The sequence below is a fragment of the Argopecten irradians genome, chromosome 6 (assembly GCF_041381155.1).
Source record: "Argopecten irradians isolate NY chromosome 6, Ai_NY, whole genome shotgun sequence".
NCBI lineage: Eukaryota > Metazoa > Mollusca > Bivalvia > Pectinida > Pectinidae > Argopecten > Argopecten irradians.
In genome coordinates, this window is record NC_091139.1 from 34,530,548 (window position 1) to 34,553,100 (window position 22,553).

At 33.1% G+C, this 22,553-nt stretch overlaps 1 protein-coding gene across 1 annotated transcript in view; it reads right to left on the reverse strand.

Moving 5' to 3' along the window:
- Positions 1-218: 218 nt before the first annotated feature.
- Positions 219-22,553, reverse strand: part of LOC138326480 (glutamate receptor ionotropic, NMDA 3A-like) — a 50,819-nt gene continuing 28,484 nt past the window's right edge. Inside the window, exons 3-8 of the mRNA XM_069272579.1 lie at positions 19,892-20,025; positions 12,309-12,459; positions 10,766-11,056; positions 10,288-10,407; positions 9,407-9,483; positions 219-5,238 (exon numbers count right to left, since the gene is read on the reverse strand). Of these exons, the coding sequence (XP_069128680.1) occupies positions 4,398-5,238; positions 9,407-9,483; positions 10,288-10,407; positions 10,766-11,056; positions 12,309-12,459; positions 19,892-20,025 (1,614 nt within the window). The 3' untranslated portion in view covers positions 219-4,397. The remainder of the gene's footprint in view (positions 5,239-9,406; positions 9,484-10,287; positions 10,408-10,765; positions 11,057-12,308; positions 12,460-19,891; positions 20,026-22,553) is intronic.

Below are 22,553 nucleotides of genomic sequence, written 5' to 3' on the forward strand. Positions count from 1 at the left end.
TAAGGCGAAAAAGCGTAACCCAATACACAAAACCACCATGTTGAATGACACAACTAAGAATAATGCTCATAACAATGATTACATCGAAATGTATTGAATATAACATTATAATCACGAAGATCTCATTGAAATGCATATTGATGTGCAGGGAACAATCGGCCAATGCCATGCCTGGAGGATATTGTTAGAAATTGCCAAAATATAACAAACAACCTTAGTACATGTGATATATATATATATATTTATTTATTTCTTCAGATTGTTGATGCAATAACATCTCAGATTATTACATACATGTATCTATTACACGTTTACACACTCTTTCTCCCGTACAATGTATGTAAGAAAATCCGGTCACATGGAAAAATGAGGTGAGGAATATTCTGTCCATAAGAACTTGTACCGTTTGTCTCACCAGCTAGTAAATAAGAAAGGAACATTCTAGATTGCAATGTTCTTCAGTTCATCTAATAAATCAGTAATGAACAATAAAATAATGAAATATATACAAAACAATGGGTTTACAATGAAAACGGTACGGGTTCTTGTGAACCAGAAAAGGAGACAAACGATGAGGGTATACATGCGGCCGGATGCTGCCCTTTTTAAACCTATTTCTTTCAGTTACACACGCGCAAACAATACCTTTCCATATCCGGTTTTTAAATGTTCATTCACAATTTGAAAATCCCAAGTTTAACTAGCTAAACATTATACTAAGCTTGGATAGAAGGGCTGTGGTGTCCAAAATTGTACACATTTTACGTAGTTAAAATATATATCTTTAAATGTACATTGTGATAATATAACAATTAATGTCGATCATGTGATTAAACAATATATACACAGAATGTATACCGTAAATAGATTTACTATAGTACACCAGAAGGAAGAAATACGCCTAGGTCTAAAGACATTAGCTTAGGTGTGAATTGCCAGCTATTTAGAAATAATGAAAAAATTAAGCAAGACAAAGTGTTTTCTCTAATTTCACACAAGAGTATCTTATCCTCAAATCAACTTGACGAGCTGAGATGATAATCTTCAACATATTTGTAGAACATGTATGTTTAAAATCGGTATGTGTTCTTAGAATTGAAAACTGTTCCAACCTGGTAACCTTTTAGCTTCATTAAAATAACATTTAGGACCTGTTATACCTGAAGGACTGTTCTTACTCCTATCCGATACCTTTAAACATTTACATGTAATCTATCAGTTGTCTTAGATTTGTGTTGATTGTGGTTAAGGTTAATATTTTACTCCTTAATCAATATCGAACTGTTTGGTCCTGAAACATCAATAATTGATCTTTGATGACAGGAAAAACTGTATTGTAACCTTAATATCACTGACGAAAAAGATGAAAACCGCTGCATGGTATACATAAGGTCACTGACGAGGCCTAAAGGTAACAAACAGTTATATAGTGGCTCTAACATCACTAACGAGGCCCAAAGAACATCCCTGACTAACTTTAAGGGAAGAAACAGCTGTATGGTGTCTCTTAAATCCATTATGATTTACAGAATGACAAACAGCTGTATGAAGGTAATACTAATTTGAAATATATTTCAATAACTGGTGTGTTTTAACATCCTTTAGCAATGTCATCTCATGTCAATGTCACCAGAAGTAGGAAGATACTTAGGATTTGTGTATATTTTGCTTTATTATATATATAGAATGGGGAACAAATTGGGTAAATCAATCTTTGCCAATGCAAATAATAAAATACTTGTTTTGTTCTTATAATTTGAACTTTGATTGAATTAAAAGCTTAACGATTCATTTCAATGTTACTAAACTCAAGTATTTACGAATTTTAAGCAGTTTTTATTATTTTTGTTCATCATTTCGAAATTCATAAATTGAAATGATCGATACAGTTTTGCTGTGTTAAAATTTCGAATACTTACGTTCCCTATAACTAATACTTATAGTGAATAACGTAGATAGACTTAATATATATACTAGAAAACAGTTATTATCTAGATCTCTATAAGTAATTGCCATTTGTACATGTGAACGGAGAACAACTATGTTTTGCAATTAAGCGTACTATAAAAAACCTATAAATTCTATGTTAGGCCACACTCTTCCGACATTTTAAACTACAACAAAATGCATAATCAAACATGAAAAATATACCATTAGTCAAACTAATGACTGCCAAATCACTTGTATAGAAGGGATCGTATTTTTAGATTATATATTATGTTTTTAAACCGTGACAAGGTTTCTTCTTACACGCCGTGACATAAGAAGCATCGATTTCTAGAAATATAACAAGGTCACACTATATATCATATGTATACTGTATTTGCGTGCATGTATTACACAGTTATCTGCCCTTAACGGTAGGGATTCATTATGACGTCATGTACTTACGATCATCACGTCATACATATAAGAGAAAACGGCGTTAGATTCGCTTATAAAATAGTGATGTAACAATGGATTCACATCCGCAGGGTAGATAACTCTATATTATACAAAGACGGAATGACACAACATCAATCGGAATATCTCATAGGTTCGCAAAATTGTCACCAGATACATACTTTTGAACAAAAAGCAAAACATATATTATTTACATGCTTTTCAATAATTTAAATTAATTGGAGTATTTCTAATTCGCCGCAAACATTAAGATATGGTATGCTTTATTCCAAACAGCAAATTATGTACAAGCTTTTTAATAACATATGGAATTGTTCAATACAAAATGACGTAATTGACGCCAAAAACAGGGTTCAAACTATCATACTATAATTAAACGACGTACATCAGTTACATATATTTACACACACACAAACACAGATTTATGTACAGTATTTCGTTTCCAATGGACCAACCTTATTTTAATAGTTCGCACTAATAAGGTAAAAAGTAAACAATGAATTTACATAGATGATAATGATTGATTGATTGATTGATTATACATATTTACCTATGTACATAGGATTAAATGACAGTAAAGCTCATTATGGTAAAATCAACGCATGTGCAATTTTCAATTGATAAAACAGTTATATTGGCAATATCAAATGAAAAGGTTAAAATTCGTAAAATGATATACTGTAATTGAAAATAAAAACATTTGGATAAAAATATATGATTAATTATTCTAAGAAATATTGTGTGTGCAACGTATTGATAACTGACATTGCTTCATATTTTACCCTTGGTGAGCTCGAATGCAATGTGTTTCCTACATATGCCTTTAAAATTATATCCAATTTCTAGATTTCTTTACCTATATAACTAATCTACACTTCATCTGGAATAGTCACGTTGACAATGACACCATAAAACTGGAGCATCTTTGTTATCAAAGTTTGTGTCAGAGTGTTGATATAAATCTAAGATATATAATATGTACATTCATTTTGGTTGTGAAAAGTTCAATATCTTAAGAGTAGAAGTGTCTTACAGAATATGGAAATTTATAGAATATATTCAATGTTAGCTTACAACAAAGGGACTTTTGAATCGGGGGCATTTCAGAGCAAAATTTGAAACACATGTAGAGGAATATGATAACGAGCTGTAACATGTTTTTAACTATAAAAAAACCACCTGAATTATGATTATTAAGCATTCGATGAAATATTGTTTATCTGTGTTAATTAAAGTAAATAATCCTTATGTTGAGCGCTCTAACGAATTAAAACATTTTCTATAATTATTTATTCAGACCATATTTGCCTTATCAAGATTATAGCATTCAGGTTCCTTTTTATAATCATATTGAGGGTCTTTACCTGCTAATGCGATCAAAAGGTTAATCCAAGACGATCGGTTCGTGCGATGTTTTAATCCATTCAGGACAAAAGAGCCATTTTGTCAATGATAAATTGAAGTGTTCAGGTCAGTGTTAGGGCGCAGGAGTGATCTTGCTTTGGATTTGATTTATTACCTATTATGTTGCACCTCTACTTATATACAATGACAAATTTTGGTATCACCAACCAGCTGAAACGAAATGGTTGTTGTAGATATATAAATGTGCTACCCTTTTGGTGTAGCGAGACTAATGAACAATTTTAGCTACAATATTAACATTAACACAATTATCACTATTCCTGACTCTTCAAGGATATAAGATACACTTTAAAAATACAGACAATGTCATAAGTGGCCGTACTGATCTAAAATCGCATTCATTAACGAAAATGATGTAAGGTACAAGGAAAATAATGGTAAAAATGTTGTTGTTATCAGAATAACAGTGCAAAATTTCCTTGGTGTATTTTGACTTAATTAAAGGTGTAATGGATCGGCAGATTCCTCAAACAATGATATTTGTCATCACAGGAAGTAATTCTCTAATGTTAATATTGATAAAATAATTCCAACAAGGCGTAGATTTTCACGAATGCAAACCTGTTTCCTCATACCAATCCTTCATGTCGATCATCAAGCTCAGCAATTTTCATTTCAAGTTTGTTCTTTTCCCTGAGCGCCCTATCTAGTCTGTCGCCAAGGTCTATTTCTGACGCCTTCCACATTAACAACAAGTCTTCTTTTGAAATCTCATCATACTTTACAGGAAGTACGTCGGATTTCCGACGCGCATTCAGTTCGTGCCATGTTTTCCGCTTCCGGTGGTTATGTCGTTTATTTTCATTGAAAGAAGAAGCAGTTCGTTGGCTGAAAGGGCGATACTCCCTGTTTTCTGAATCAACAAACATGTTTTCTGTTCTTGATAAATTATCTATAGATCCATTATCATCCAGAGACAATTGTCTAGGTACGTGACCATTGGGGATAGGGTGGGGATCACGTGACACAGGTAAATAGGGATTGGGCATGAGCAACTCAGTTTGTTCCGTTATAGAATCATCATCACAGTCGGAACTTGTATTTCCATTTCCGTTTTCCAATATATCTGGGCTCACTTCCGCCCGACTAACTTCCGGTATAGAAATGCAACGACTCAGATTATCAGAACTCTTTTGTTTTTCTAGATCACATGTTTTGTACAGACACAGGTTGTTCTGCGGAGGAGGTGTTAAAAACCAATCATTTTCGTCGTTTCTGTTATCATCACAAGAATCATCAATATCACCATCATTGCCACTCTGAACTTCACTTTCATAGTTTTGACTTTTCAGAGCACTAAAATCGATTTTAGTACCAATATCTTTAAGCGACATTTCAGTAATACAAGGTGGTGCGGCTACGGGAGAATCCTCATCTCCAAAGAGTTTGTCTTCTCGCATCTGTTGCATCCTGTAAAATATACATATAGAATTAATTATATATCATTATTTTAACCGAATAGTATGTGAATACCAATGCAGCTTGCACATTACACTGTAATAGATAATCAAAGACATGTAGAAAATACTGACAAAATGTCCCTATGATTCTCAAATGGATTTTGCTGTTCGAGCGACGAATGATAACGAAATCACTAATAGAAAAATCATTCCAAGAACTGAATCGTATAAAGTTATTTGTCTAGTATATAATACAAATAAACAGAACAGAATAAATCAACGTGAAATATTTAGGGAAACAATTTGATATAAAAGAAGGAAATGAAATGCAGCAAACCAAAAAAATAAAACCAAATGCAAAACAGTTGCAAATCCTATTATTCTTCCCATTTGTATTTAACTTTTTATTGTGTAGATAAGACATATATTTATGTCAGTTTGTCAGATTGTGTAGAAATATCAATTTTTTTGTGATGGTTATTGAAAAACGAACAATGACAGGGAAGCTGCATGCTTACATGCAGATTTGTTATAAGTTCCATGGCGTCATGTTTCGTTTTCAGTTGATGTATACTTACCACTATGTCATTAGCAAGTAAAACATTATTATAATACTAACTTTAATAACACAAATTAGTAAAATGTTTGTTTCAGACAAATACGGCCTCGTTAATCTCCGACTAAAATTTTGTCTGGCGCCCCAGAACAAAATATATAGAAATTTGAACTCAACTAATGAGACAATAAATATATATTGTGCTACATTAACAGTAAATCATGTTGATAGGAACTGTATAAACATTTGTCTGCCGACTTGAGTCAAACTAATGCCAATCGTGGTATGCTTCCAATCCTTTGTTAAGATACATGTATGTTCGTGCCACGACGATTTCTTCCAAGCTACCTATGTTTGTTATAAAACATTTTAGAGGAGTGCAAACTAGAAAGTACAGTTTTTTTTTACACAAACCGACTTTTTCAAATTAGCGCCCTTTTCGGTTTTTTTCCTATCTGAGCAAGATTGAATGTGTTTCATCTATAAGGATGTCCTCGTAGTAATTTTTAAAATATAGATCATCCTTGGGAGGGTTTTGTCCTTCAATGTTGTATATTATCAGCTTTTCACGTGCAGGCATAAAGCATGGAACATACATTACACAGGAATTTGTCAGAGAATGATGTAGCAAGACAATTTTCATTAATCAAATGTCTTTCTGAAAAAAACTACATTGGTGCAAGTCACAGAAAATGCTTGGTTCAGTCAATATACTGACTTGATCGATATTCTAAACATATCTACCAATTAGTAGATATTCATGTTACAGCAAACTAAGGATAAAGTCTTCTTGAATGATAAAAATCCTAAATATCTCATATAATATTGAACGCAACATAACTGTATACTAACATGTACTTTCTCGAAAATTGTTTGTAATCATAAAGCATGCGTGTACTGCTTGTAATAAATCAGACTGTATCCCACAGACGACTGTAATTGAACAATTAATTAGCTTACATTGTAAAAGACCATTCAACTATTGAACTTGTTAGTAATCGTTTAGACTGAAATGGCGTCCAGTCTCGGCGCGCTCGAAGTACACGGCATACATCTGCTTGCAAGAGAGAATTGTCAAATAATGCTTGCGATAGAACAAGAAAATGTAAGTTGTCTGTCTGATATCAGTGGTCGGTTTAAGACAAATACAGCCTCGTTAATCTCCGGCAAAGGCTACAAATCGACATTTTATTTGCTGGAGCATGCAAAGGAGATTGAATTGCCAAAAACGAAATGACAAGCCCGTCCACCATACTTTCTTATGATAGCAATCGATCGGAAACGGAGTTATGAGGTAGACTGCTCATTTCGACATAAGAGTTTGCGAACAAATAATTGGACTTTAGGTCCCCTTTTCTTTGTGCAGTGATCTTATTACACTTATATGATATAAATGTTTTATGGAGTATTCAATGTGGTTTTTTTCAGAATAATTACAAACCTAAACCAATGACATACTATATTCGAAAGAAGACTAAAATTACCCAAAATATTTCACTGACTGGCTATCAGAAAAATGTAAAATGTTTAAAACAACACCACCTATTTCCAAAACTACCGTTTGAAAGATACAGTAATAAATCCCCTATTTCTACTAAACAGTTACAGTGCATGCTTATAGTTGTATCATTATCCCAGCATAGATAAAAAAAAAACGTTCAATCCTCACTTTTTATCAACATGTCTTCATAACATTCAGTAATTAAGGATTACCCACTTGGAAAACTGAACACTTAAACGATAATCAAAAGTCGGTTAATGATATGAAATACAATGTTATAAGCACAATAACCGGTTGTAATGGAAACAATAACAAATATATTACAAACGACCTCACAATCGTATCTTTGTGTTTGGATTCAACCTCTGTGTATCAATTGTTATATTCATGTGTTTGTTTCTTCAAAAAGTCCCTAGTTGCCTTCCTAGACCCATGATTCCCGATCGCAAAAAATGCTATATGCACACCCCATCCTCAATGAAGTGTGTCTGTCAAGTTTCATAATGACCCGTCCAGTAATTTCTGAAAAGAGTTCTGGAAACCTTCGCGACTGACGAAACTGGAAGAAATTAGAATACCTATAAATAGACTAGATTTCTTGTAAGACCACACTTTAAAAGATATTGCATTCTGTCATTAGCCAATGAGAAGCGATGTTACAAACGATGATGTGATTTTTACACTATGGGGTGAGAACAAAGTTGAAGCGAATGTGAATGCTTGTAACAATCACGATTGGATCGTTAACATATTTGTGTGATGTGGTTTAATTTGTTACTGTGGTCGGGACAAGAGATATTTCCATATATGTAGGAGGAGCATCACAATGCACGGACACACACATACGTACAAAACAAGACAAAGACTCGGGGTGTATAAACATACTTAATGTTATAAATTATCAGGTTGGCCCTGATGTGATGAGTTACCTGAATACTATAACTCTTTTTCGTCGGCTGAAAGTTGAGAAACAAAAATTCATAGTTGAATTTCCAAGCATAATTAAAGAAATATTCTTTAATATTGCTGATATAAAAAAGATTTTCGTTTCGTTTTTATTTTATTTCCTCTTGGTTTTATAAGTTACGAGCAACTATGTTTGTTTTCATTAATGATAGTTTTACTTCAGTGTATATGTTATTATATGTTATGCTTTACAGTATTTTAGGTACTGCCTACATCATATCCATATATAAATATATATTCTATATAAATATTGTAACATCTATATGGTATATATGTATGCATGTATATGTCACAACGTTCTATGTGTATACAGGTTATAGCTCACACGGATATCCAAATAAAGTCAAATCTACAACACACTTCAAAATGAATATAGACACGTTGATACACGACAACTTAAACACTTGTCCTGGTATTAACTGACATTTTTTATACTATAATGCACATCTATAAATACGTATATGGTGAGGCTTTACCTTCTGTCTATTTGTGCTGTCCGTTGCTGAAATATTTTGTAATACACTCTCATTAGAAATTGACAACATATGTCCTTACATTTTGATTATGTGCATCGTTATCACTAATTACTACTACAGACAATACAACATACAAGTATGGAAGCTGAAAGACCCCGACTCATCGGCTGTAATGTCACAACCTAAACAATCAAATCGAATGTGATTTCGGCGTTTATTTTGTTGTAGAAATCATCAAAACTGTATCCAAAAGCGTGTCAATTACAGATAGTATATTCACAAATTGTATTAAGTTATATAAAGTATAAATGTGAATGTCATGTAATATTGATACAAATGAAATACTTTCGTTTTTGTATTAATGATGTTAAATTGTCTTTGTCTGCCTAGTCTGTAAAAATGATATGGTTCCAAAAATAAAATAAAAAATATGAAAAAAAAAATAATTAAGTTGTACCAGTATTGTTGTTGCGCTTGTTTAGAGTATAATTTGTCGCGACATTTTTTGGACATTTAGCATTTCGCTAAAATTTGAGCGCTCGATTAAATAGATACGCATACAGTAACGAAACAAAACAAGATATAAACAGATGTAAATTTGATTTTATATTGTTGTATATAGGTTTTAAGTTATGTCTAAAAATTATAAAAATATTTAGTAAGTATATATCAAACCCACCATTTAGCCTTTTCTACGACATCTAAGAAATTCCTATTGAGTCGCTTTGTCTTTGCCATATCAGCAAGCTTGTTTCGCTGTAAAATAAAAAAGGACGAATCAATTATAATGAGTACAATGCATTAAGACGCCGTGCCAATGAACATTCAGCTTCGTATACACTATATTGTAAAAGTCGATTTTCAATTGAATTTTCATCAATTGGTTATCGAAAAACAAGCTCTTCTGGGCTAATAATATTCCATACAAAATAAAGAGTCTATCTCTATCAAATGATGATAACAAAACTATTTCTATACAGTAAAGCATATTTCACCTTATCATAAGACAGAGTTATCAGCTCTTGGGTGATTTCGTTTCTTCATTAGTATATGAGAGCATACACAGAAACCCATGACGTAATACTCAATATTTTCCCTCATGTTTAGATAATTCAAGGCAAACGGAATATAACAATATTCATATGGATATTTTAATGTAATAAAACACACATTTCCAGATATGTCCAAAAATTAATTAAAGTATCTGCGAATTATACATAAAAAGTTAAAAGCCATTTCTAGAAAACAATTTTGATTATCAAGTCACCATTGATCACACGTAAACCTTAATAAGCATTCATTATCTTTTGTGTAAGCTACTCGTTTGAACGAAAATTGATTTGTTTTCAAATAGGTTTTCTCAAACTTTGACGCAACTGTCACCACCTAATAACGTTTGCATTAGGGAAGGATAGGCCTAAATAAGCGTTCATTATTTTTTGCGTAAGCTAGCTATTCTTTTGGACGAAAATTCATTTGTCTTCAAATAACTTTTCTCAAACTTTGACGCAACTTTCACCTACTAATAATGATTGTATTGAGGACAGAGAGAATACTCACACGAATGGTGCTTTTCATGAACAGTTTGGAAAATTCTCTATTTCTCACAATACCAATCATTTCTTTAGCCGATTCGTTCGCGTTTACCAATTCTGCGCTGGTCAGAATACGATGGAGTCTCTGTTGTAATAAAAGTAAAATAAGGAAGTGATTAAAATTCTGTCATCGGTGAAACCTAATTTATTCTCTATAAATGATGGTATTGAAATTATTTTAAAAAATAATTCCACTAATACATCAAATTCATTTATACTTGAAATTACAAAGGAACTGCAATAATCGTTTGAAGTAATTTTTTTTTCAATTATTAGAGCAGGAAAATGAATTTCCAATAATCAATACTTACATTCAATTATCTCCTGATACAACCTTTATTTATTATTTTTTATCCTCGTCTTAGTAAGGGATTGATTTGAAGTATTTATGTATTCTTTGATAGATTAATTTTACCAGTGTCAATACAAAGAAAATTATGTACCTGACTGAAAAACATGAGATGTGAGCTCTTTACGCAGCTTTTAGGTGATTTTTTCCTAAAGCGGGGTACAAGATATCTGTAGATGGCATGTTCGACAAAACACAAGATGATTCCGAACACTATTCCCCCTGATAACATAACAAACAGTCCAGCATGGTGGTTTACTTCCAATTGGGACTCCTCGGATGTTATCCTCTGCTTGTAACACTCCGCATCAGCAAAGTGAACATCTATCAGATCATCGATGTAGCCATTTTCATGGTACTCTTTGATCTTTTCTGATAGAGGAATCTACACAAAGGGAAAAATAAAACATATTGTAGCTAGATTACGAATATCTACTAAGATAAGTAAGTAAATTCAATTACAGAATTCTTCTATCTGTATGAATATAATAAATCCTAAATAGAATGTAGAAGGCGAATGACTACATATGATTTACAAAATATTCATATATGTAAAGAATCAAACGGAAAAGAATTAAGCGATAGATAAAATTCCCATTTCAACTTGTCTTCAAATAAATCCTGTTTCTTGCAGAAAGATTATGTTCAATATATTCGTTTTACACAAAAACCTGACTTGGGAATGAATATCGTTTTCTTATCAATTGAATTATTCGCTGGAAGATCTTACATGAGTAAGGATGAAGCTGTTCAACTATTTTGTAATACTCCCTTCGGCTATAAAACACTGCACAAATTCTAACTAACTTTTCGCTCAAGCCCCATGGGAAATTTCGCCAAAGTCTAAATCGATTTTAAAATCTTCAAATGGAATCATTTCTTCTTGGATTTAGTCTTAAATACACTTAACAACGTTAGATGTCTTAAATTCACTGCAAAACTGAATTAGTTGATGCTACTACTTCACACTATCACGTCTTTGAGCTAACCTGCTGCAAATGGAGCTTGTACTGTAGGACACAGAAATTCGAGAACCATCACACGATTTAGTGCATGACAAAATATATATGATGTAACGATCAGTTCATACTATAGAACGCTTCATTTTCGCGTACACAATATTTCGCGTCTTAGTTCCAATATATTCACGAATACATATATTCGCAATCAAAGACTCTTACTAACAATCGTGCATTCATGCGTGTATAAAAATTTTTCGCAAAACATATAAAATTCGCGCTCGAGATTAATCGCGATATTGTGTGAAATTTTGCATCTCGCGAAATGAAATTGATTACAGTCATATCCTATCGCATAATAATATTAAATACTGTAAACGAACATATTCTTTCGCGGCGGCTTCTTTTCGCGCTTGCGGTATGTACCACTAATTCGCGTTATTTTTTTTTTACTTTTTTTCCCCTTTTATATTAGTTTGAATTCGTGGTAGGTAATTTTTGCGATCCAATTAATTCTTAAACAGAAAGTGAAAGTAAATTGTACGCACATGCATTTAATTGGTAAACTGTATTGTTATTGTTGTCGGTGTCAGTAGACTCGCAAAATATTATCATTTTGCAATATATGTTAATAGAATATATTTCTACCCTCATAGAGTGTACAATAAAATGCTGTACCTTTAAAGGCGAATCTTTCGCGATCCCGATACCGTAACCATCCTCACCAAACGTTTGTGACAGGAGTCGAAGTTGGCATTTCGGGTCTAAGTTCCCTCTGGCATACTCAAGGATTGGATAATCACCCAGATAGGCGTCCAATTTTTCGGCTCTGCAAAAACGAAGAGTTCAAGTTGAAATTGATTATCTAGATTCTCATAAAGAGTAACTATATAGTCTCGCATTTTGCGCATAGAGCTAAACATTTAATAACGTTAACATTTATTTATAGCAACATGAATCTATTATTTTTAAATTCATATGATTTATATATCATTAAAGGTCATATGTGTTTGTGCTAGGGCAAGAATGAAGCGCAAGTGAACGAAAAAGTCTATTCAACATTTTTTGTATTTATAAAAAGTTCTGTGATTTAAAACAGATAACAAGCGCGCCATAAATTCACAATAATCGATGAGGACACCGATTTATCACCAAGGATGCGTCCTTATTCAAGAAAAGTGGGACTTATTGTCATTGCATGTGGGATTAACTGTAATTTTTCTTATTATGATATATCATTTAAAGTTTGATGTAGTTATACACTGCTTTTAAGGTCTTTTCGTGGCAACATTACCATTTCCATATTTTTGAACAGTAACGTGGTTCATCACGCAACACAACACTACGTAACGATCGCAAACACTCAATCATTCCAAAGCCTTACTGATTGATAGGCTTACCGTTTTAATGTTAATTGTATTGTTACGACAACCATGCACGTGAATTACATGTTAGTTCTTTGTTTAACGAGCGTTTACAACACTAAGAAACAATAACAAGAACTTTTAGTTACCAAGTTATTTCAATGCTAAGCCCATATATCTAAAACATAATTTTACTCATCTTTTATCACGCAACACGCAGTAAGACGCTATCACTAAATCATTTATTAATGTTCCCGAGTTGTAATCGATCAAACAAGATAGTCAAAATAGCTATTCATTCAGAGGGAGACAGGCACAAGTTTTTAATATGCTTTCCGTTTGATCCAATGTTTGTCCATTTCTGACAAGGATTGACCTTGGTACATACGTAAACAACAACAAAACATTTCGTCGTAACTGCAATCTAAAAATAGACCGGTTTTATTTCACATTGCGTCACTTCCGGTTTACGCTAGCGAGGGACCCCTTTTGATACACGGGACATTTTGCTTTGAAATTCTCGATTGGTGTGCTGAAAATTTTATTTATGAACTTTTATCGAAAGTTTTTATATTCAATCATCGTCCTGTGTGGCTTTCTTTGATATTTACAGACGATTATTTAAAAAGTACTGCCATTTAAAGCACTACCTAAATCTGGCGAGTCATTTCCCGTATTTTACAGTGAAAGTGAAAGACGATTTGGTGTTCCAATTGAAATATGAGGAATATTCAATACCGTTCTTCATAAATATTGGTTTAAAATTGAACATAGGTCGTTTTAGTCAGACACTTGAGGCATGCACATTCGTAGTAAGAACAAAAAATGGCGAAGCGGGAGGTTTGAATTGCGGTGTTTATCAGAAAAGTGGCATATCTGCCTTAATGAATAACAATGTAGCATAAAATAGCCGTCGAATGACTCTACCGCACCCACTGTTTACCACACATTTACGCTAATTTTGTTTATTTCGATGTATCGATGATCAAAGTCAATTTTTAGCTTTAATTGTCATTTTGTACTAATATTTTCACATCCAAATAGCATAAATAACAAAAAGCAGTAACTAGGATTTTAGAGAGAAAAAAACCCACCTAATTTTGTACCAAAAGGGGTCGTGTACCAAATGAGGTACTGTCACGTTAATCGTGTAACATATTAATTGCTCAACCAGATGTGACATCAATGTGAAATCAATGAACTACATTGATAGTAGAACGAATAATCATACACTGCCTCCACTCCGTTCCCGGCAGGGTATGAATTCCACCCCGTTGCCGCTTGTGTTGCAAGCCCCGATGTGATCCACATCGGGCACTTTGAGACTGATAAAAATATATTTTTCGGGTATTATCCTTATGTAACTGTATTGTTCTGACAACTATGATCAATATTCAATTCACAAACCTTTCGATTATAATCTTTCATCAACTATTAGTGGTAAAATCCAAGGCAAACACAACACATGTATAATTCTGTTCAAATACGCCGCCATATTTGATTTACCGGAAACCGTGACGAAATGAAACACTCAACAGGTAAAATATGTTTAAAAGTTTTAAAAAGCCAACAAACTAAGAATAAATATGGTGAAACTGAACAAATGTAAGTATTATTAAGAATTAAGCAAAAAAGAATTTTTAAAGTTCATGTTAAAAACTTTGTAACATTTATTTCTTTCGTAGTGAAAATTTGTAGGTCATTCCATATATGGTACTAGGTGCCATATTTGGAGCGCGAGACTTTCTAACGAGAAGCATCATGGCGGCCAAGTGAGCCGTGTCGGAGATGTGAGCCATTCAAAAGTGCTTCAAAACATAATTTAGACATGGAGGTGGGTAAATAAATAATCATTTTATGTTAAAAATGTTTGATATTGTTGAATTGAATTAAAAAATTACATGACACTCATGAAATGCAACATTTTCACCGCTGGATGTTTTGCAACACTACGGGCAATGGGACGGAATCGTAGCTCTGACGACGACCATCTGTCATAAATTTTCCGTCCGTCGTTCAGAGCTACGTCATCGCAGATACATTGATAGATTCATAGATTTCCTTCCGATCCCAATTTAAATCAAGGATATTTCGTATGGTTGTGTTGGATGAAATGCTTGAAGGAGTCCAGATGACATTCCTTTGACTGATAAACAAGATCTTAATTTCAAAATAACACCAAATAAAGAATGAAAGAGGTAAATCAAACATAAATGTCACCAAATCAAATCACGACAACATCGATTGATATAATGATAAAAGAAAATAATACCATGACAAATGAAAAAAAAAGGTGGTAGATGCAAATGATAAATTGGTCAAATCAAATCAAATATTGATAAAATGAAATCATATAATGTTAAAACCATATACTTTAATGAAAACATAAATCCATATAGTATATTTGAACCATATGAGACAGTTATAGCTATACATGGTTCTGTGTTTGATTGATAAAAGTGAAATTAGTTAGTATGAGGTTGAGTTTTGTGAATTCTTATGTGTTTTACTAAGCAGGTGATGAGCTATGTAACTTGTATTATCACGTATAATGCCTAAGTTACACAACTACATATGTACGTAGAGCGGAGAATCCATGCTGCGGATCGAACCCAGGTCGGATAGGTTGTGGAATGTATAGAAATATTTATTGGAATATTGGATATATAAGGATAATTATCTCTTTTCCCCTTTTTGAGATATACATTTTGCTATTATGTACATCAACAGCAATTTGATATTGTTAGGAAATGCTATAGTAGCTACATATTATGTATGTCACAAAGCTTGAAACAAACGATCATTCACTTGTTTACCGTTCTATATACAACGAATACATTAGTTTTATATATGATCTAAATTAAACGCGAACAATTATATTCAATTCGTGTAATACAAAACTGCTCGTCAAATTACAAAATAAAACTTTCATTATATTACAACAATTTTCCTTTTTACAGGCCAAAGATAATGCCAGTATTGATTTGCAGCGGTATATACTTTCACTATATTACTTTTCTTATAACATATTTGCTTTTCATTTTCAATTGAATCACAATTCATCTCAATCACCGCGAGGGGATGCCCTGGAGCGGTGTGAGGCAGGCTCTCTGAGCTGTAATCACTTCCCGCGCAGTGTTGTGGAGGCTGAGTTGGATGCGGAAGCTGCATGACGGCCACGGACGTTTATGACTTCAAAAAAGCAATTAAGGATCCGGTTCTTCAGTCTGGAACCCAATTTGCATGCTAGTTATGGGCTTTTGAGACAATATTAGTATGAAAGGATTTCCATATTTGACATGTTATATATCATACATCGAGTTAGAAATTGTTCTTTATTTTGTACATAACGTGCATGGATTATTTGGGCATTTTTATAACTCAGCTTCAAATTTGTCTATAGCGTGACAAAATTAATTTAATTGCAATGTAATAAATCAAATAAAGATTTATGTATTTACAATTTGTTTTAAATTTCATGTCCTTATATGGTGTTAAATACAAACTGAAATGTGTTTCCGCAAATATTAGTGTACTCTAGAGCATTGTTGTTTCGATTTTCTTGAGATGCATACAATATCAAATCACGGTCGAGTTGACATGGTTATAAAACAGCAATCTTTATCCCTTTTTTCCTTTGTTTTTGTACACTTAAAGACACTGTAATTATTTGTAAATGAGGGTTAATCATATCCACTATGAACACCATCCCGTTTAAGTTACTTCTGATATAAAGGACACCTGTATTGTTAGACATATTTTTAAATTATTGTATTTTAATATCATTTGACAAGATTGACTAGTATATAAGCTTCCATAAGTAAACAAGAGGATAAAACTATCTATACTTGCTACACACAAAACTAAAAGCCACATATGAATTGAAATGGCCATCTTGTAAAGATGACAATTTATTACTAAGAACTATCATATTATTATATTCTTCCAAATTTATCGTGGAAATACAACTTTTGCCAAATAAATTACAACAGTTGAGATCCTGTGGTGGGGATGGGTAAATATATCTCATTCATGTTTCATTGTATAGTCTTATATACTTAAATGGTACTTGCCAAGCTGGCGGATAATGTGACTTTTATGTAACTTTAACAAATGAAAAATAATGAAAAACATTAATAAATAGTTTATTGGTTTTTGATAAAAGAAATGAAGGCTTTCTGAACTTTTACGTTCAAGTATTAACTAATCATAATTAATCATTCTAAAGTAAGAAAATCTCGTAGAAAATTAAAAACAATATCCCAAAGTAACTCGTTTTGATAGCATGTTAGATGAAAATGCGTGGAGTTGAGAACTGGTTTAGGAGTGAGAGTAGTTTATAATTAACACCACACAACAGATTAATTAGAGCTCTGCGTGATGTTTGCCGGGGATGCAGTGTTAAATACAGTTTGTATTCGCAGACTCCAAGCCAATGATTGGCTTTGTCAGTACGAACGTCATATCAACACATTTAGGTCGGCTAAGGACGCCCGCACTAATGAAAACGGTTTGTAATGAATTAAAGGCCCGTGTTTCTCAATCATGGAATACATTTGTTTTACAGTTTACATAATAGTAAAGAACAGACCATCGTAAATTTCCAAACAGGATTCAGCACGTGGTATGCCAAGTCGTTTTTGCTTTAGTAAGAACATTTTTCTTTTTGTCCGACGTGGTCTTTATAAAACTATTGCAATCAAAACATATATGTAATAGATGGGATCCCGTACATGATTCATCTAGCTTATAACAGCGTTAGGTCAATCCTGATAAAACAGTTTCCGGACATTAGATTGGAACCCAACAATGTTCCTCCGAAAGCAGCAATATAACAAACGATGGCTTGTGTTAGAATGTCACCAAATACATTATATTGTTTTCACAGAGTGTTCAGTATCTGCACAAACATGAATTCCTTGCCTCTCAATACCGACCGTAAAAATCAATACTATCTAAATGTTCTTTTGTTTTAGACTACATGGCGTACCTTCTTCATACTTCCAGATCTTAGATAAAAGAAATAGCTGTCATTTTGAAAATGAGGACTTGAATTTATACAGCTGTCGCAATGTCATACGAGACAGAACGAATACAAATAAACGTCTGTTCAACACCATCGAAGCAACATATTGATGTGTCGTTCATACCAATTTAGTTGTCTGGCTATAGGTGATATATCTTTGTAAAGTAGCATGTTCACCAGCTTGCACTTTCTGTTGTACAGCAATCGTAGGGAATGTCGGTTGGAATATATCACCACGGTTATATTTGACATTAAAGTTGCTTCCATTTGTCGTCTAACTCAGACAAAATGGTTTTTAAATCATTATCATTGTGCATTCAGACGATTGCCAAATCGTTCAGGTAGCGCAATAGTTGTATGTTGTTTTTATTATTTTTTTTAATTTCCATGTGCAAGCAATAGGCTTTATTATAAATGTACACGATACATTAGTCCCGTCGAATGACCAGTCGTGTTTAATAATTCTTCTTTTTATTTATTCTTTGAAATTGTTGCTTTTATGTTTTAAGTAATATAATATCAATTGATTTCAGAATAATACAGTGCAGTGCTTCATTTTTGCAGTACCATGGTTATATGAAATTATATTCCCTCATCTGAAAAGGAAGTTGCATGTACTTAGCCCAAATTATTTGAGATGTTTCATATTGGTATTTCATTTTATTTTGTTGTCCCTACAGTTGCTCTCCCTATTCCCATGACTTTGAATACGTTGACGTAAGTTAGTGGTAAGTGAAGGCTTCTAATAATCTAATAGATAATAATGACGGTGCAATTATTCTATATAATAATGAAGTCTTTAATTTTGCATTGCAAATTTGATATCTATCTATGTATTGGACATAAACCGGTTATAATGAAAGCTGGAGTAGTTGGTAACGCTGTGATATGTGCGACCACTGTGGTCAGTTTGTATAGTAATTAAAACACCATGCATAATGCACCTGCCTATACCTATCAGATGTTATCAATCAAAATGTTAACAATACTATAATATTTGTCATTTTGTGTCTTATTTTCAGATGTTGAATAATAATCTAATTTGATGCATATTACATGTATTTTAGATTTAAATAATACATTAAGCTTAACAGAAACAGAATACAATGTAATAGCTCAAGAATTTACACTCGCTGGTGGTGACGTGTAATAGACAGGAGTAATACAGACGTTTGATTAATGAAGTATTGTGTACTTATCTGTGTAAAAACATGTCTATTGTCAATTATTTCAACAATAATATCGATGGTTATCTATGTTTGATTAAAGATGCTCCACCGCGGACAGAACATAAATGGTACCCATCTTTTGAACAATAATTGGTGTTTAATCGTGTATATATATGTCTAATTAACTCAAGACATAACATAAAAATAATTTATTTTACTTTCGGTGCATGCGCAATCGGTACTGCATTCCATATAGGACATAGTGCCACGGATTTTTTTAGGGATGCAATTAGTTATTTTTAATATCTTTATCTTGAAGCAAAAAATAAGAAACTCAGACTTTTCAGTGGTGGTAATGGTGTAAAGTAAGTAACTTTTGTAACTGAAGAAAAATACTAAATCGTCTGGTCCTGTTTTTGATAGAGAAAAATTGTCATTTGTCAGCGTTGGAGCATCTTTAAGGTATTTAGCATAGACAGTATAAAATCTATACTGAGAAGATACAAGTTATATAGACTTTGCCATTTGGAAAATTGAACCATGTTTACATGAAACCAAAATCAAAATAAACTATTCCCCTCTGTAGTACATGAATTAATGAATAAGGATAACACTGACGAATACAATCAGACATCTATCAATAGCAGGAGCAGCAGGAAATCCAATAAAAAGAGAAATGAAGAAAACAACAGTGACACTTACATCAACATTTCGATAGCTTCGTCTGATTTAGGCACATGGTGTCTCTGACTTGTCAGGAATAAACGGTAGTTAATCTTCTTCACGATAGACTCAACAGCACTGGCCTCCAGTACCCCAACACGGATATCCAGCATCTAAAATAACAAGTGTCATTTGGAGTGATCTACAGCGTTTTGTCGTGACTACATATAAAACACATAACACAACCTCGTCATGTCAACCTCGTATAACTCGAATACATTACTAATATGAGTTACTGTGTTGGTTCCGTACAAACTTAAAATAAATCCTAATTCGAATACTCAGATATCTCGAATTTAGCCATGGTCCCTTGGATAATTGATTAACTGCATTTAGGGAATATGTAGCTAAAAAAAGTTTTAACTTTACTTTTTTTATCATGAATGTTTGATTGGTCAATATTTACCATTACAATAGTACTATTACACTGCTTTTGTGTGGAGAGTAGTAAGGAAATCACATGGTGTCATCAAGCATTGTACTGGAGGGTTTAATAACAGTTTTATCATTATGATGCATACTATCTATTGTCTGTTCCATACATGCATAAATGTGAAAGCTGAACATGAAAGGAAATTCACAGTGTACGTACACATATATATCATAATATCGTAGTATAATAGTTACGTTAAAGGGTATCTTCCTTTTAGTAATTATATCTAAATACAATTATTTGATACTGAAGTTCCATGCAAAAATACAAACAGACACATACTATTGCATATGTTTGTTACAAAACTTCTGAAGTATCTTTCCTAAACTCGCGGAGAATAGAGACGACTTGTAATACTAACATAGAATCAGGTAAAAGCAATTTCTTTCAACCAACAATTGACTAATACTTTCTTAATTAATTACAGCAAATTTATGCTTTCGATCAGTGACGTGTGATACGTGTAAAACAACACATTACTATTGTACAGACGTAAAACGAATCAGTATCTAACGACTTCCACTTCTGCACAACTATATCTTATATGTGGTTAAAATATGCTGTTTTAAGTAAAAAAAATATGCTAACAGTTATGAATGACTCTTGCTGATGAAATCAGGTTTGTAAACAAGCTGTAACACAACGTAATGTCTGTAAAAATCTCACAGTATTCATCTTCACAATGCTTATTTGTTCTGTTGCGAGCGTGGTGATTTGCGAGCACTACACCTCTTCATCGAACTCATAAAAATACATTTTAATTATGAGTTCATGTCAATTCATAAATATCTTGTTTTATTTTGTTTTTGTTGACCTCTTTTTTTTTCTTCAAAACATTTTACCTATGTGGGATGTAAGTTCTGACGCTTCGCCGACGTTTTAAATCTCCGGGTTTCGTTTTGTTTATATATATAATAGCACTGACGATCCTAAATATAATTACAACTTGGCCTGGCTCGATACACGCTTCTTCAACTTTAACATCAATTCGATCATCATTTAAATATGCATTCAGTTGGACAGGAGATAAAAAAATAAATATCAAAAGATAAATGGAGTGCAGAGTGAATATCAGGTAGTAATATCAAGTAGGATAATTGAGAATTACTTTAAAATCGTAAAAATACCAAAGATTCGAAGTTTCGATAAGTGTAATTGTAACACTGTTCTGGATGTGACATCCTATAAGCGCCAACTTTACACATGACCCTTACACTCCCAATTGTATTTTATAACATTGGTCTAGACCTATTCTCACTAGATTGATAGCCTCCATTATACACTCTGAATCGTGTCGTTGTTTATGTAGATAAGGAGACATGGAAATAGTCTGTACTTCACCGCAATAAAAGACCGAGAGGAAACAAAACCGTCAATTCCAATGACGTGAATGTCTTTTCCTAACTTGTTTTGGACAACAGGCTTACCGACTAGAGGGAATATTGTAGTGTTTAACTTCTCGCTGGGATAACGTTTATGCGCGGTTCCGTAAGCGCTGGTCATTATCGTCTGTATTCTCGTGCTAAAATGTTCCTTCTCATTTCCACAAATATCAGGTACTAAGGAGTGTGACAATGCAAATGACTCCCCCATGTATTACTCGAAGCCCTATCTGTATTCCAGTGGGATTTCCATGTAATAAACAGTCCGATGTAGTTCACGTGCCAACGCGAATCCACGAAATATGGCATGTTTGGCAAATTACGCGGGAGAAATACTGCCTATTCTTTATCACTAGGATGCTTGTTTTTATTGTTTCTAATTACTAAATGACATGTAAAGCTGACTTAAAATTTTGATAGCTTGCATGACTTGATAACATTTGAGCTAAGCCGAAGTTTTATTGAAATAATTAAATATGACCGTTTCTTGATCATCACTTCAAGGAGCGGAAGAGGCGTTGAATTAAGTGTTGGTACTTTTAGCTAACGAGACGGGCATCCACATGCGATTTGTTGGCGTGGTAAGAATGCAATTCGAGCTAGCATCCAGTCATATTGAAGGGAGCCTATTGAACTCGTCGCGGCTGAGTTATATATCCTTGTTATACATGTAAATGGAGATCTTTCTCGGGGGAAATTAAACCTCAGTTCACGTGTTTTTATCACTACACATAAACATGTATCTAATTCTTGTCAGACTTTTTTGAATTTGATGCAGGTCACGGACGCATGCCTTTTGAACTGCTGTCCACGCTATGTGTATAGT